We start from the raw sequence: 17703 nt of genomic DNA, 5'->3' as shown, positions 1-17703 counted from the left end.
CAATCATATTGCCTGAGAGCAATTTGCCTTAGTCAAATTATAAGGAACAACGTGCTTTAAATCTAGGCGTTTGAAAGCAATTTGTACAACGTTAGCTGTAAATTCGGTTAAATTGAGCTCAATTTCGCAAAGTTGGTGATGAAAAGATTTGTTGATTTAAAAGGGGCTATGACTATAAGGGTTGAGAATTCAACCCAATGAATTTTAGTCACGCTTTAGTACACCTAGTTTCAGTGTTCTAAACGGTAGTAGTAACTGCCGTAGTCTCGAGCACGAGTAACAAGAATTTTATTATTTTAACAATTGAATTCAAAATGGCCTAAATGTACAAAATTTCACAGGTATTTATAGTCCGTATCAGTATGGAAATTTACAGATACGTCTAGATATAGATAAACTGATATGGGTTAATTTACTCCTTAGTTGTGAACAAGTTTTTCCCCTTGCCGTATATGGCAAGTACTAGTGCAGCTTTTTGCACTTAACACATTGTTCTCCCTACCTGAGAACATTTCATTTCTATCTACTGGAAGGGTCGGAAAGTTGGTTTCTGATCAAATCTGGTGGTGGGAAGTTCGAATATATCACACAAATTTAAGGTTTATATACAGTGATAAACTTGTGGTATGAACAAATTTGAATCGACGATTTGGTTCAAATTAGAAGCCATTATTCAATTTCACTCCAACAAACATCAGGTAAGAAAGTTTTTTTTAAAATAACGAAGTTTTAACTTAAGTTGCTAAGTTCACCACATCATTCTCGATATATCACCTCCTCCCTCATTTTTGTAGAAATAGCTTCTCCAAATATTTCTGGTTGTTTTTTATTTCTGCTTGAAGTTCTCGTGGCCACTGAAGGTTGTTCCCCTTCAATTACTGAGGTTTCTTCCGTAGAGTTGGGTGATGCCACGTCTATGTCGTCCCCACTGCTCTCCGACTGTGAGTCAGTAGATTCAGACTTGATGTCGTCAGGTTCCAGCCGTTGAATTTGGTTGTCACTAACAAGCACTGCCTTGTTTGAATTCTCCGGCTGAATGAACGAAGTGTTCATTTCTTTACGGATAATGAAAGTAGCTTGAATCGTTGGTGAACTGTTCGTCGGTTTGAAGATGACTCGTTCACACAGATCAAAATCAGTGACTGCTGGAAATTTTACTTTGCGTTCCAGTAGCAATTCTACAGGAGTTTGATTCGAAAGATGATTCCATTGTGATTGGTCAAGGCGTCTTTCTGTTGTTCAAATCCTTTCTCTGCTTCTGAGCACTGTTTCAAGATGCCTCTTTATTCGTTTGATGACATCTTGAAAGAGTCGATTCGATCTCAGCTCAGTTCTGATGTCTGACTGGGTCACCATTTTGGATTGGAAGAAGTAGACATCGTCAAGAGCAAAGCAGACTCGATCAAAGTCATCGTCGTCGTCAAAGTCTAGTCTGCTCAAAGCGTCAGCGTGAGGGATCCACTCTCCCGGTTTATATTTCAATTCGAAATCAAATCCCATCAGCGCTATCGCCCATCTCGTAATTCGTGCTCATGCTGTTTTCAGAAATTCTTCATCTGGGACGAAGAGATATTTGAGAAGTTTGTGGTCAGTCTGTAGAGTGAACCTTTTTCTGAGGAGGAATTGTTTCAATCTTGTGACCACAAACACATATGACGGTCTATGACGGTCTATGACGGCAAGTGCCTCTCGCTCAATGTTGGAGTAATTTTGTTTGGCTTGTGACAATTTCATGGAGACGTAGATCACAAGATGTCCTTCTTGTGAGAGTAGCCCGCCAATAACTTTCTCTGAGGCGTCCCTTGTCACGGTTGCTTCCTTCGTCAAGCTATAAGGCTGCACAAGATGGGTAGCAAATAACTCGTTTTTGATGTTTTCAAAAGCAGTTTGCTCTTCCTTTTCCCATCTGAACTCTTCTCTTCGAATTTCGTTTAGTTGTAGATTTTTTGTTGCAAAATACGGTATCATTCGACCATAAAAATTTGCTAAGCCGACGAAGGACTCGAGTGGTTTCACATTTGATGACGGTTTTGCTTTTTTGATTGTCTCAACATGTTTAGCATCGGGTGCTATTCCTTCTTTGAAAACAGAGTAAACAAGAAAACTTACGCTTGAAACTGGTTTTGAGTTGGATTTCTTCTCATTGATGGTGAAATTTTTCGCGTAGCCAAATCTCGACTGCAAGCTTTCGTTTCCCGTATTGATCTTTTATTGTTCCATATACCATGACGTCGTCTTGGAAGATGACCACACCCTTGATTCCTTTGAGAGTTGACTCAATGCAATTCTGGAAGATTGATGAAGAGTTCTTTGGGCCCTGAGGAAGCCTGCACATCTTGAAAAATCCTTGCAATGTGTTGATTGTGCAATTTTTTTTTTCATCCTCGTCCAGCTCAATTTGATAGTATGCGTCTGATAAGTCAATTTTTTCAAAGTAAGAGGCCCCATGGTGATTATGGAAAATGTCCTGCATGTCTGGTATTGGATTGTCCTCGACCATTACTTTGCCATTGATGTGAATTTTCAGGTCCACGCATAGTCTCAGAGCTTCATTTTTCTTCCGCTGCCACACTGCTGGTGATGCATTTGTAACCCCACCAGGTTGTACTGGCTTCAGGATGCCCTGTCGCATCATTGTCTCAAGCTTCTCTTTGACCCTGTCTTGGAGAGGTAGAAGTAACTTTCTGGCTTTGCAGAACATTGGCTGTGGCTCCGGTATGAGTTCCACATGCGCTTTCTATCCTTTGACTGCAGGTAGTCTTTCATCACTCACTGCATTGATGACTTCTTGGTGTAGTATGTCTCTCTCAAGTAGTGCCAAATTTTTTTGTCGGATTGCACAGCTGCTAGTTTTTGTTACCCATACGTGCTTTCGTTCCATTCAACATCACATGTTAGTGATCCCAGAAGCGTCAGTTGATGACTTAGGCTGGGTTTTACTTCTGCACATTTTTGAAAAGATATCAACCTTTTCACAGGTGTTACATTTTTTGATCAAGGCCGGACACGGCTTGCTACTGTGTGGCTCACCTCCATATCTATTGCACAAATTACCATTGCCTTTATTACCAGAGAATTTTTCACTAAATTTCTGCAGGTCTTTTTGAAGTTGTATCCCACTTCTCCTTTTATTACAAATGTTCTCTTACCTGTTGATGAACTCGCAAAAGCAATTGCTTGACTTTTGAACTGTAAGCTTTCTGTCATTTCAGACAGAGACATCGTTGGTTTAGTTTTAATGCCGTCTAATAGTCTTATATTGCCCTCAGGGTCTCTCAAACTTGAGATAAATTTAATTTTTAACAACTCTTCCTCAGGGTTGTTTATTGTTTTAAGATTAGCGAAGTCACAATAACGTGCTTCTTCTCTGAGGCGTGCTAGAAAATCGTCGTCAAATTCTCCAACGCCTTGGACAACGGACAGAAATTTCGCCCTTTCTGCCGTTTCTACTCTCTTTTTAAGGGATATTTAGTTTTGTATAGATTGTCTGATCTTTTTAAAAGGAGTGTCTAACACTTTTTTAGGGCTCATAAAGGCTACTAAGTTTAAGAAGTGCGTCCTGGCAGCATATACTAAGAAAGAGATTTGTTACCTGTAGTTCCACGATCGTACCGTCGGTGTTGACTTTATCTTCTTTCTTCTCTGTGCAAAATTTCGCCACAAAAGACATGATCCACGCAGCACAGGATTCGGCATTCTGTAGATCCAAATTTTGTCGCTCGTTTGGTTGTCTGGACACCAATGTCGTAGTCTCGAGCACGACTAACAAGAATTTTATTATTTTAACTTTTGAATTCAAAATGGCCTAAATGTACAAAATTCCACAGGTATTCATAGTCCGTATGAGTATGGAAATTTACAGATACGTCTAGATATAGATAAACTGATATGGGTTAATTTACTCCTTAGTTGTGAACAAAATTTTCCCCCTGCCGTATATGGCAAGTACTAGTGCAGCTTTTTGCACTTAACACATTGTTCTCCCTACCTGAGAACATGTCATTTCTATCTACTGGGAGGGTCGGAGAGTTGGTTTCTGATCAAATCTGGTGGTGGGAAGTTCGAATCTATCACACAAATTTATGGTTTATGTACACTGATAAACTTGTGGTATGAACAAATTTGAATCGACGATTCGGTTCAAATTAGAAGCCATTATTCAATTTCACTCCACCAAACATCAAGAATTTAAAGACAATTAAATTTTGATCAAAGACTTTTGAAATGAAAATTTTGAACAAAGTCATTTAAAATGAAAATGTTGAACAAAGACATTTAAAATTAAAATTTTTAACAAAAACACTTAAAATGAAAATTTGAAATGACGACATATAAAATAAAGATTGTGTCATGTTGCTATCTGGTTACAGAGTGTACAAGTATGTTTGTTTTAGGAAATTTTAAAGAACTTGAATAAGACATAGCAGTATACCAATTAGTCTAAAAAATTGGTTTTGTAGAAATTGTTCAACTGTTTGATTAACTTGTACGTTAAATTTGTACAATTTGTCGCTTTAAGTTGTGAATTGTAGTAAGGCAAGCAAATTTTAGCGTTGAAATTTTTGTTTTCATTGCTATAGAGGTGAAAAAATAATTCACCGCTACGAACAGGAAGCGGTGAAAATAGAAATTTTGCAGCTAAAAACCGATCAAATCTTACAAAAATTTACTGCAAAAAGTTTTGCTACAAGTCTTTTTTTACGTTGAGTTGACGTAAGATTTGCGGTTTTTAGCAGTGAAAAAAACTTTTTCACCGCTTTCAGCTCATTAAATATCGCAATTTTTACCAGCGATTCACCGCATTCACCGCTATTCTTATTGCAATTTTTAGTGATTTTTAGCGTTGAAACCCCGACCCGGGTACCAGGACGGAAATACGTAACGATTTATAGAGTCATATGTGATCCTTATGAAACATAAATGAGTTGGCGACCAGGCTTAGACATGGCTCAAAATGAATCTGCATTTTCAAAACTGATGTCAAAATGATTTTGTTTCAGATCCACCGTGCAAGTTCTTCGCTCCAACTGTGGCAGAATATGTAAGTAACATGATTAAGCCGGGCCTCACATGTAATGAAAAACATTTATTCGGTGATAAGGGTCTGCTTCGTTTTACCCCTGCAGAATATGACCTCGGGTACTGATATTTCTTTACTCCTAAAATTTATGTAAATTTTTACGGGGTAATACTACCATTTATTGGGCTATAATAACCACCCGAGTCGAGGCCGAATGGTTAACTTTTAAGAACTTGCAAGTTTCTGGCAGAACTATTTAGTTTGTTCACAAAAGCTTAAGATTACAGAACCAATGCGTGTAATCTAAATAAACGTTAGGCAAAGAATTTTTTGACCATCAAGTTTTCAAGTTTTCAGAAAAGGAACTCGAATGGAGTTAACCTAGAGTAAAAAGATTACAATTATCAGTCAAATTTAGGCATATTCATTCCCTCAAAACAAATCTAAGCCACTGCTCAATATTGTTTTTGCGACAAACATTCCTTAATTTTTTTATCTAAATAAATATACCGCAAGGATTATAAAAACCAATTTTGTAAAAAGTATTTAGGAAATAAATTTTTGTTTAATAGCCGCCCTCATCTTCTCAGCCGGCCATTATAGCGCTCCTATTTTTCACAATTCAAAGAATTTGAATTGTATTCGGGTACTGTCTTTTTACAATTCAAAGAATTTTTACAATTCAAAGAATTTGAATTGTATTGGGACGCTGTCTTTTTACGACTCGAAGAGGAGTATTGGAGAAGTCCTTTTTTTAAATCAATTTCATTGGGGTGAATTTTGAAGCGCGAAATGAAACGCGTGAAAAAATTTGGAGTGATTTTGTTGCTGAACAAAAAGAAGAGTGGAGCGAAAAGAGAGTGGTTTTTTGTTCATATCGCTGTTTTCTAGAGAGCGAGAAAATGAGGTGTGAAAAAAAATTCTGTAAGCGAGCGAAATTTTTTGTTCACACGCGGCATTTTAAAGCAGTTTTTTTAATAGTTTTTTGGTAAAGAGGTTTGGTTATGATTTTCTTTTAACTTTGGGCTGGTTTTTGCAGTGGTTTGAAGCTTTCTGGAAATCAATTTGAATTTTATGCAAATTCCATGGTTTTTCATGCATTTTGATGATTTTTGGACTAATTTTTGCGATTTTTTGACTTTTTTTTTGTTTTACTGCCTCAAATGGGCACTGCAAAGAGCCCTGCTACTTGAGCAATTTTTAGTTTACAAGTGGCTGCAGTTTTATATATATAAAGTGTTTTTTGTTGAAAAATATGACGAAAACTGGCAAAAATTGGAACTATTTTTCTTAATTTTTTGCAGTTTTTCGTTTTTTTTTATCTATTTTTAGACAATATCTTAGCCTATTCTGATTGACCTATTGTTTTGCGAGCATCTGGACAACCTATTGGCCGAAAGGATTTTTTCTTTGGATTTGTATATATTTGTAATCTTAAAAAACTTATTAACTTTTTCCAGTTTTTACTGCAAGTTGTTTTTAAGGACTTTTTTTTCATAATTTGGCCTCAATTATTTTTAGAAAATTAACATAAGTGCTTTTAGTAAGTACCAGTTGTTTTGATTAAGTATTTTTGGCAGAGGTTTTTTTTAGCATATTTGTGGTTTGCCTATTGTTGTGCAAGCATTTGGATACCCTATTGGCTGGAAAGAATTTTTCTTTGAATTTAGGTGTTTTTGTAATATTAAAAATTTCTAAACTTTTTCCAGTTTTTTTAGTAAAGTTGTTTGTAAGAGCTTATTTTTTTCATGTTTTTGCTGAAGTATTTTTATAATTTCTCATGAGTGGTTTTAGTAGGTACTAGATGTGTTGACAAAGTAATTTTGACAGATATAGATAATTCGGGATCTCAAGTTATGACAAAATTTGATCAGACTTTTTTTAATCATTTTTTAATAGATTTGATTTTTTTTAAAATTTTTTGTATTATTGTTTTATTTTAAGATAGTCCTAAATTAGTGGAGGCACGTTTTGTCTGATGAGTAGTTGGATGGCATTTAGGTGAATTTCCACTTCGAGTCGTTTCCGGAATTCTTCCGGCTATGTTTTTTTAAATCAATTTTATTGGAGTGATTTTTGAAGCGGGAAATGAAACGCGGGGAAAAATTTGGAGTGCTTTTGAAGCAGTTTTTTTATTTTGTTTAAGACGTTTGGTTTTGATTTTGTTTTAATTTTAGGCTGGTTGCGGTAGTGGTTTGAAGGTTTCTGGAAACTATCATGAATTTTATGATAAGTCGGAGGTTTTTAATGTATTTTGCTGATTTTCGGGCTAATTTTTGCGTTTTTTGACGATTTTTTTGTTTTACTGGCTCAAATGGGTATTGAAAAAAACCCCTCTACTTGAGCATTTTTATGATAACAATTAGTTACATTTTTTTGGCTAGGAAACTTTTTTTTTGAGAAATATGACAAAAAAATGGCGAAAATTGGAACGATTTTTCTTAATTTTTTGCAGTTTTTCGTTTTTTTTCTGTTTTCAGCTAAGATTCTTTGCCTATTATGACTTGCCTATTGTTTTGCGATCATCTGGATACCCTATTGGCTGAAGGGAATTTTTCTTCCCTATTGGCTGAAGGGAGTTTTTCAGTGAAAATTGATTTTAAGAGCTTTTTCTCATAATTTTAGCCTAAAGTTTTTTTTCGAAAAGTGGTTTTTGTAAGTACTAGTTTTTTTGATGAAGTTATTTTCGGCAGAGATAGTTTTTTTGGGATCTCAATTTATAACAAAATTCAATCAGATTTTTTAACAGATTTGATTTTGTTGTTCTTACTTTTTTGTTTCATGACTTTGTTTCAAGATAATCATAAATTAGTGAAGGCACGTTTTGTTTGATTAATGATGAATTTGGAGTGATTTTGTTGCTGAACAAAAAGAATAGTGGAGCGAAAAGAGAGTGGTTTTTTGTTCATATCGCTGTTTTCTAGAGAGCGAGAAAATGAGGTGTGAAAAAAAATTCTGTAAGCGAGCGAAATTTTTTGTTCACACGCGGCATTTTAAAGCAGTTTTTTTAATAGTTTTTTGGTAAAGAGGTTTGGTTATGATTTTCTTTTAACTTTGGGCTGGTTTTTGCAGTGGTTTGAAGCTTTCTGGAAATCAATTTGAATTTTATGCAAATTCCATGGTTTCTCATGCATTTTGATGATTTTTGGACTAATTTTTGCGATTTTTTGACTTTTTTTTTACTGCCTCAAATGGGCACTGCAAAGAGCCCTGCTACTTGAGCAATTTTTAGTTTACAAGTGGCTGCAGTTTTATATATATAAAGTGTTTTTTGTTGAAAAATATGACGAAAACTGGCGAAAATTGGAACTATTTTTCTTAATTTTTTGCAGTTTTTCGTTTTTTTTTATCTATTTTTAGACAATATCTTAGCCTATTCTGATTGACCTATTGTTTTGCGAGCATCTGGACAAACTATTGGCCGAAAGGATTTTCTCTTTGGATTTGTATGCATTTGTAAATTTAAAAAACTTATTAACTTTTTTCCAGTTTTTACTGCAAGTTGTTTTTAAGGACTTTTTTTCATAGTTTGGCCTCAATTATTTTTAGAAAATTAACATAAGTGCTTTTAGTAAGTACCAGTTGTTTTGATTAAGTATTTTGGCAGAGGTTTTTTTTAGCATATTTGTGGTTTGCCTGTTGTTGTGCGAGCATTTGGATACCCTATTGGCTGGAAAGAATTTTTTTTGAATTTAGGTGTTTTTGTAATATTAAAAATTTCTAAACTTTTTCCAGTTTTTTTAGTAAAGTTGTTTGTAAGAGCTAATTTTTTTCATGTTTTTGCCAAAGTATTTTTAAAATTTCTCATGAGTGGTTTTAGTAGGTACTAGATGTGTTGACAAAGTAATTTTGACAGATATAGTTAATTCGGGATCTCAAGTTATGACAAAATTTGATCAGACTTTTTTTTATCATATTTTAATAGATTTGATTTTTTTTAAAATTTTTTGTATTATTGTTTTATTTTAAGATAGTCCTAAATTAGTGGAGGCACGTTTTGTCTGATGAGTAGTTGGATGGCATTTAAGTGAATTTCCACTTCGAGTCGTTTCCGGAATTCTTCCGGCTATGTTTTTTTAAATCAATTTTATTGGAGTGATTTTTGAAGCGGGAAATGAAACGCGGGAAAAAATTTGGAGTGTTTTTGAAGCAGTTTTTTTTATTTTGTTTAAGACGTTTGGTTATGATTTTGTTTTAATTTTAGGCTGGTTGCGGTAGTGGTTTGAAGGTTTCTGGAAATTATCATGAATTTTATGATAAGTCGGAGGTTTTTAATGTATTTTGCTGATTTTCGGGCTAATTTTTGCGTTTTTTGACGATTTTTTTGTTTTACTGGCTCAAATGGGTATTGAAAAAAACCCTTCTACTTGAGCATTTTTATGATAACAATTAGTTACATTTTTTTGGCTAGGAAACTTTTTTTTTGAGAAATATGACAAAAAAATGGCGAAAATTGGAACGATTTTTCTTAATTTTTTGCAGTTTTTCGTTTTTTTTTCTGTTTTCAGCTAAGATTATTTGCCTATTATGACTTGCCTATTGTTTTGCGAGCATCTGGATACCCTATTGGCTGAAGGGAATTTTTCTTCCCTATTGGCTGAAGGGAGTTTTTCAGTGAAAATTGATTTTAAGAGCTTTTTCTCATAATTTTTTAACAGATTTGATTTTGTTGTTCTTACTTTTTTGTTTCATGACTTTGTTTCAAGATAATCATAAATTAGTGAAGGCACGTTTTCTTTGATTAATAGTTGGATGGCGTTCAAATGGATTTTTCTTTCGGGTCGTTTCCGGAATTCTTCCGGCTATGTTTTTTATTTATTTTATGATCTGTTCACATATTTTCATGATTTTTGAAGTCAAATTGGAGCAGTGATTTTGGTTACGCCGAAACAGGAAGTGGAGCGAAAAGCGAGTGGTTTTGCGGCGTGAAATTTTTTTGCTCTAATTTTAAAGTAGAGTGAGAAAACGGTGTTTGAACAAAAATTCGCTTTCTCGCTAGTGGTTTTTTGTTCACATGCGGCAATTTCACTTTGATTTTTACTGTTTTTTTTTCAATTTTTTGGATTTTGTTTTTTTCTAAATGTTTTTTTTTAATTTTTTTTAGTGAATGAAAATTCTTTGACTTGTCCTGCTATATTTTTTTACTTCATCGAACTTGTTTTGGCTTTACCCAATTTGCCGCTTTTTCGACATTTTGTGTGAAACCTTTTTGACTTCTCTAGGCTATTTTCACTCTTCTGTGATTCTGCCCAAAGTCTTTTTAAACAGCAGCTGCTCATCAAAGCAATTCAAAATGAAGAGTGTCAGTATAAAAAAATCAAGCTCAGAAATAGAAACGGGATAAACCAATAAAGCACATCCATTTTTAGATGCCCGGTACTTGAACATTGTTCTCATAAGTTTTAGTTACGATCTATAATGCTTATTGGTATTGATACTAGACCCTGTAGCCTCTCACTGACAGACAGGAGTGTGTTCAATTACGAAATGACATCAAAATAAATCGCACTTAAAAATATTTTTTATAAAAAATCAATTTTTGTTAATATTTTTTTTCAATCCCAATAGAGTTATGGGAATCAACAGCGGCTATTTTCCGGCAATCTGCTGGGTATGTTTTGTCACTTTTAACATGCCATGCGTAACCCAAAATTTTTCAGCTATATTGCTGTGAATGAAGCATTTTCTCTTTGTACAGTATTTGCACGTGAAAACTCAATCCACAATAACACCTGCAGCAAAAATTAGACAAATAGCTTGTACTACAATCCATTGTCCTGCAGCAGCTTGCACAAGTTGTGCGAGGTCTTCAAATTATGTGAATTTTGAAATAGTAGATACCGGGGTTAAATGAACAAGGTTTAAATTTTTCGAATAATGGTAGAATTGTTTTCGTATACAAAGTGAAGCAATATGCGTTTTCATCTGAAATAATTTGATCAAAAACGAAGTTTAGTTTAACCTTAGCAAAATGATTATTGTGGATTCCATGAAAAAGTACACAAAACAAACATTTCACTGACAGCGACTTTTTCACTTACACCTAGAAAAAGGCTTGATCTGGAATATCCATTCCAGTACAAAGGTTGGAACATGGCAAAAATTTAATTTTGTTGGACAGGAGTTAGACGAGACAATAAAATCAACAGAACCTGTTGAAACTCGCTCATTATTGAATAGGAAGTCCACTAACAACTTGCAAATGCAGATGACCGAGTAAAATTCGCCAGTAGTCATACGGAATTGAAAGAATGACGATCATTTCAATGAAACGATCAAAGAAGCTTCAATAAAAATTTTTGTTTCGAAAACAGAGGTAATCCTAGTGTGCTCTTAAACAACCAAGCTCATGTCAAAAAAAGAGTTGACTGAACGAAATTTAAAGTGTTGTCGGAGAATAAATACCTCGGTAGTACCATAATGATTGAATCTGATGTCAGTAAAGTCATCATCATTTGCAACAAAAAGTCAAATTGACAACAGATAAGATCAGGGTTGCATTGATTTGCGGAAATGTCCAGTAGCAAACCAAGTTTCAACCAACAGAAGTCTTTATATTACTAATTTTTTTGTTTCGCCTTAAAACAAGCATCACAATAATTACTAATATAAAGATTCAGTTTAGTGCTCAACAAATACCAATGAAAAGTCACAAAACAATGACAAGAAGAAGATGAGGGTAAAAAATGAGCAAAGCTGTCCCTCTGAAAAACATTGAGACCAAAAAAGCGTTCAAAATAGCCAATTTTTGAGCGTGTCCGAGTAGCTCAAATCATCTTGAGCTACTCTCGGTTTGCAAAAACAGACCTAGTTCAAACACTCACTGAGAGTACTCAAAAAAACTTCAAAAGACTGAAAGTTGTAAACATTGAAGAATTGATCGCGAAATAAACGCTGACGAAGGACTTAGACAAGGTTGATACCAACAACAATTTTTTCGAAAAAGGACCCCAGATGAAAAAGAATTACTTAACAAACTGCAGATGAAAACAACTGACCCATTTTGCGTGGTGGCTGATTATCAGACAGTCAGACAGCATCGCTTCATAGGGAGGGTGCAAATACTGGAGGAACTAAATCACAAAAAAGCTCAGTTACGACTTCAGACGAGGGTAGACTAATATTCCATTGTGCAATATCTGCTCGCCAAATATTTCAAAAGAGTTTAAGAAATTATTGCTACGAGAAACATGGCTGGTTCAACTGTTGAAGTAGAGAAATCGGAGGGCAGCAGACCCGTGGTCCTCAACCCGAAGACTCTTTTCTACCTATTGAACTGGACATGGGGGCCTGTCTAATGGGAGCCTACGGAACTGACCTAATCATTCTCTTGTTACGAAACCCAAAAAACCTGACGACTATGAACTGTTGATCGGTCGACAAAAGATACCTACCCATGAGTGGGCCTATACCAGCTCGACTGCAATAATTTTTGAGGACAGACACAAAAATGGTTTCAATAAGAAGTCCGTGAAAATTGAATCGTACCTTGTTGAGGCTTCTTTTTGTTTATTGTGTTTGTTTTTTTCTCTTTTCATTTTATATTATTTCAAAAACAAAAAAAAATAATGTGAAAAAGTAATTTTTTAATATTCTTATTTGAAATTTTATGTAATCATATATTTTAAAAAATTCTCATTTTCTGTTGTAAAATATAGAGCAAATTTGCAATTTTATGTAATACCTTTAATTATATAAAGCTTAAAATTTTTTAGAACAATTTCATTTTTCATTGATCTACTGTATTGGTTTATTTGCAGACACAAAAGGTCATATGATTGGCGAACATTTAGTTTTGAGATATAAAGGAGTTTCTAATCTAATCATAATCAAATTTCAAATGAGATTTGAAAAAAAGACACTTTAAGACTTTTTTTCTCTAAAAACTATTTTTAAGATTTAGAATTTTGATAGATACAAGTAACTCGTTTAAATTATTCAATTACCAAAAATCATCTAAAACTGAAACGAATAGTTTGGTAGCCCTCGAAAATGAGGAAGAAAAATTTATAAAACCTAAGATTAAACTTTACTTTTACTCCCTGCTTTTCCTTTTAATTTAAAATGGCAGTATTTCTGATGTAATAACAAAAATCCACTCGATTGAAATTACTAGAATTTCAAACATGCATAAAAATAAATTTATTTGGGAATTTTATGGAATCACTGTTTCTTTCTTAAATCTTATGCGGTTAATCATTATATCTTTGCGGAGACATAGAAACAAGCTAAACTCAAAAAACTTTGGAAAAACTATCAATTTCTTAGGAAATTGAATCTGGCTTCTAAACTGTTGAGAAAAAATTATGTTTTGAGTTTTTGGATCTTCTCATCTTCTTGTTTTTAAACTGTATAAGTTTTAAAACTGCTCTTAATTAAGTTATGCCGAATTTGGCCAAAAATTTTTAACGTCTCTGGATTTTTATGCCAATTTAACTTTTTATGGTTTTGAACAGCATCATTGGTCAATCAACGTCAATTGTCTGGAAATTATTTCTTTTGGTTTTTTAATGCAATTTATTGCTTGACCAATTTTCTATCTGACGTTTTTGACTTTCCGTCCTCAAAAACGGGATAAACAGATCAATTTAGGTGGGCCCTAACTTCTCTTAAATTTCTCCTGCTCTCCAGATTTTATAAAAACGATTCATCAAAACTGCTTGATAGACATAAATCATAAATTTACGGCGTGAAAGGCGATTCCTATTGTTTGACCCCTCACTTCATGCTCTTGCACTTTAACCTTTCCCCCAAATCAGCTCTCCCAACTAATTCTCACCCCTGCGCACGATTTCAACCGTAAGAGGTCGCGCTCGACTCCCCCTCCCCGTCTTATTCAATTCAAAAAATATTAGCGAGGCTATGTGAATTTGATTGTAATTTTTATTGTCTTATCACTAGTCTCATTGATGGCAGTTTTGATCTGTTGTTGTGGAGACATAAATGATTCTAAATTAGTGCTTGAGCTCCATCCATTTGACCGATTTTATTATTATTATTTTTCTTTCAAAAATAGTAGTTGTTTTTTGAGTCTTAAAAGTTATTGTTGTTTTTCTTGTGAACTTATCGCCTGGTCTGAAAATTAACAGTTCTGATTGGGGTTCTAGTGCAGCATAATTTTGCGCAAGTTAACTACAGCGGTTGCTGAAAATAGTATTGAGCTTTACAGCCCTCAGTTGAGACGCCGAATGAAATATAACTTTATCGTTCTCGGTTCCATTCCCGATGTGCGTCAAGCGCGTCAAAAACTGCTATTTTCCGGCAATTTGCCGCCTATGTTAAAATTAATAACCTATTCTGATTTCCGTTCTATTTAAAAAATCAAATGTAACCAAGAAAACACATGTGAAATTTTGCTTGCAAGAAAACACATGTGAAATTTTGCTTGCCAGTTTTTCGTGAAAAGCAATTAGCTGCATCCGCTTGACGTCTGTTCTTTTTGATCATAGAGCTCTTAAATTTACAATGAAAAATTTGCCTGAAACGCAAGAGGCATGGTCAAGCTCAACAAATTTGCAATGGGACTTGCTCACTGCTCTTTCCGGAAGAAGCTGTTTTTTATGTAATTTTTTAGTTTGAAAGTTTGCCTGTCAACCAGTGTACATTGCATTTAAATTGTTTTTTATTTGTTTCGTCTTCTGGCCCTTTTGTCACATTTATGAAACCCTAAAATTTCAAAGGGCGGTTTTTTTCACGTGTTCCTGCTGCTCTTCAGCTGCCTCTATTAACTTGATTTTATTTGTTTTGCTCACAAGCAGTACTGCGTAGGTGAAATGCGTGACTAGATCCCTGATCACAAATTTCATACCTCACTCTTAAATTTAGAAACCAGCTCTGCCTTTTTTATTTCTTTTAATACAACCCGAAGTATTGATATTATATTGGTGTGCTGTCTTTTTTAATGATCTGTTCACACTTTTTTTTCGGTTTTTCACCTCAGTGGTGACTTTGACTACGCTAGAGTAGATAAAGGAGCAAAAACCAAAAAAGTTTGAGACTTAATTTTTTATTCGAAGTACCTTTAAAGTTGAGAGCAAAATCAGTATTTGAACAACTATTTGGTTTTTACGAGCGGATTTTTTTACGTTGTGCAATAATTTGACGTCTGTTTTTAGCGTTTCTTCTCTTGAGCACTATTAAAACGAATATTATGTGAGCTAATTGCACCTAATAGCAATTTCGTGAATTCCTCAGCGGATAGACAATGCTTTTTATGACTTTGAAACTATTTATTGTCAGAAAATATTACTGAACATTTGGTTTTTGCCCGTTTCTGTTAATATTTTTTATGTGTTATTGCTTAGCGTCAACATTGACAGATCAGATCTCATTGGTTGATAATGAGTAGTAAATGAATTTAATCAGTCATTCGTCATTCGGCACTAATGGTTCGCAATTTTTTTGATTTCAAGTTTTGGCAGGATTTGCTGCAATTTAAGTTATATTATCTTTTAATATCACCAATTATGGGTCTCATAGTCTCAGTAGTTACATATTTCTTCAGCTGCTAATGAGTGATAATGGGACATAATAAGTTGCTTAACAGACGCTATTTTGCTTTTTGGCACCTTTTTAAATTGTTTTTAATTTTGTTTGTTTTGTTGTTGCTCTTGTGGTTTTATCGGTTTGTCTCAATGGTAACATTTCGTATTTGGAACTGCTGGAAGGCATTTCATGGCTTATAAGGTTTTATAATAAGTTGTAGCTAAAGCTGCTCGCATGTCATTTTGAGAGTTTCTTGTCTCGATGCCATCGACAGACATTCTGTCTGTTGCCGACTTTTTTGAAATGTTTGCATCTTTTTCGATTTCTGAAAATAATTCCCACAATGTTGTTCTTTCGTTTACTAATTCTAAGGATGCTTAGAATCAAAGTTTTGTTGTTGCCAGATTTTCTTAAAATAGTATTTCTTGGAATATTTTTTGGGTTGTTTTTAGAGCTTTTTGTGCATTTTTGCGGATATAGGTTCAAGGGCATTGGGCGTTGCTGTCTATCATAGATTGATCTTGCTTTTAAAATTTTTGTAGCTAAGTCCCGAATTAATTCAAATATTTGGATTCTGATTTAAGACTTGTCCTGTTATTTTTTTATGTTTCAATTCCCATATGCCTCAATCGGGTCAACGGCGTCAACGGGTTGCGGCTTTGTTTTTCTAATATTTTTAAAAAAATCTGTGAAATGTAAAATCAAAATTGTATAACCATAACATAGTTTTGGCTAAATATTATACATTTAACAATCACTTTCAAAGCATAAAAAAGATTGGGCCTTATAATACTACTAAAAATAAATTCTGAAACCTTGTACTTGTCTATCTATTGGAACAAGTTAATGTAAATTGATTGTTTCGCTAGTTAATTTCTTCTTAAACGTAAATTTTGTTTTTAACTCCCAGATTTCTATTGGCAAGTTGTTGCGCTTTATCGAGAAATTTCTGACTGTTGATAGGTTACTCCATGTAGATTGACACATATTTTTCGGAAAGAAACTTGAAAGTTCGGGAATTTTTGCTCATCTCATATTTTCCCAAAAATTTGATAGGATTTTTTTGATATTTGATTGCTTTACTCGTAAGACTTTTTTAAATTAAAAAACACAAAAAGAGAAGGTTATTTTAATCAAAGACTCTAAAGGTAAAATTTTTTGACTTTTTTAAAAGACCCTTTGCGTTGTCAAACTTTTATCCCCATTATACGCATATGGCAAACCTTTATACCCTAATTAATATGTCTGTTTTTTCTCAGTAGTGTGGAGGCTGGCAGAGATTTGATATCAATTCTGCAGTCTTTTGTATGAAGGCCTCGATTTGTTTTGATTAAATACATGTATCATGCGAGAATTGTAAATCTTCTACGCTTTTCATTTTTTCCGAGAAAACGTTAATATACAGTTTAAAAATTAGGGGCTCGAGGACTGTTTCTTGAGAGATTTCGTTGTTAACTGTTGTCCAGTATTCGAAAATGATTCCGTTTTTATGCATTGTTTTCTGTTTATATTCCCGCAAACTGAATATTCGTTCAAGATCTTTCAAATGAAACCCATTTTTTAACTTAACCATTCCATACAGTCTGCTTGTTCGTACTAGGGTATGACTAGATTTTTTAAGAATTTTATCTACTCGAACTTAAAATTTCCTTTTTCTTGCATAAACGTTATCGATTAAAACGACATATTACATTTTAGCATTGTCTATTATGGCGCTTCAGAATTTTGCTATATAGATAAGTCTCAAGTAATTAATAACGAAACTCCTCCATTGATTAATTCGGCTAATCCAAACACTTTTCCTCGGAAATGTTTTCAGATCGCAGCTTCAACTGGATCTGGAGGTCAAAAAATTGAAGTACAACTTAATCTTCCGCACATAAATTGCAGTCAGACAAAATATGACATCAACTTGGGCTATTTTGGTAGAACGGACAACATCATTTCCAATGCCCTCCTCGCATTCTCAAATTCTCACATGACAAAAACTTGGAAAAAGTCGCCGCTGACGAAGAAAGATGTTCTGGATAAAATAATACCTTTTTTGGATAATGAGTATCAATTGATTATTAACGGTGAGATTACACGTTACAGTTTTTCATAACTTTTAGCGTTCATTTAGCGCTTGAGATGAATGTCAGACTAAAACAGTTTATTAATAGCCGCTCAAATCTAAACTCAAAAGCTAAACTCTCAAA

General features: G+C 34.0%; 1 protein-coding gene across 1 annotated transcript in view; it reads left to right on the top strand.

Annotated features, from left to right (window-relative positions):
- Positions 1–17438, top strand: part of LOC142345300 (uncharacterized) — a 48576-nt gene extending 31138 nt beyond the window's left edge. The window contains exons 4-5 of the mRNA XM_075397289.1: positions 5001–5041; positions 17325–17438. Coding sequence (XP_075253404.1) covers positions 5001–5041; positions 17325–17362 — 79 coding nt within the window. The 3' untranslated portion in view covers positions 17363–17438. The remainder of the gene's footprint in view (positions 1–5000; positions 5042–17324) is intronic.
- Positions 17439–17703: the final 265 nt, after the last annotated feature.

This window comes from Convolutriloba macropyga, chromosome 1, assembly GCF_964194025.1.
Source record: "Convolutriloba macropyga chromosome 1, txConMacr16.3, whole genome shotgun sequence".
NCBI classification, from domain to species: domain Eukaryota; kingdom Metazoa; phylum Xenacoelomorpha; order Acoela; family Convolutidae; genus Convolutriloba; species Convolutriloba macropyga.
This window is presented reverse-complemented; position numbering and strand designations above follow the sequence as displayed.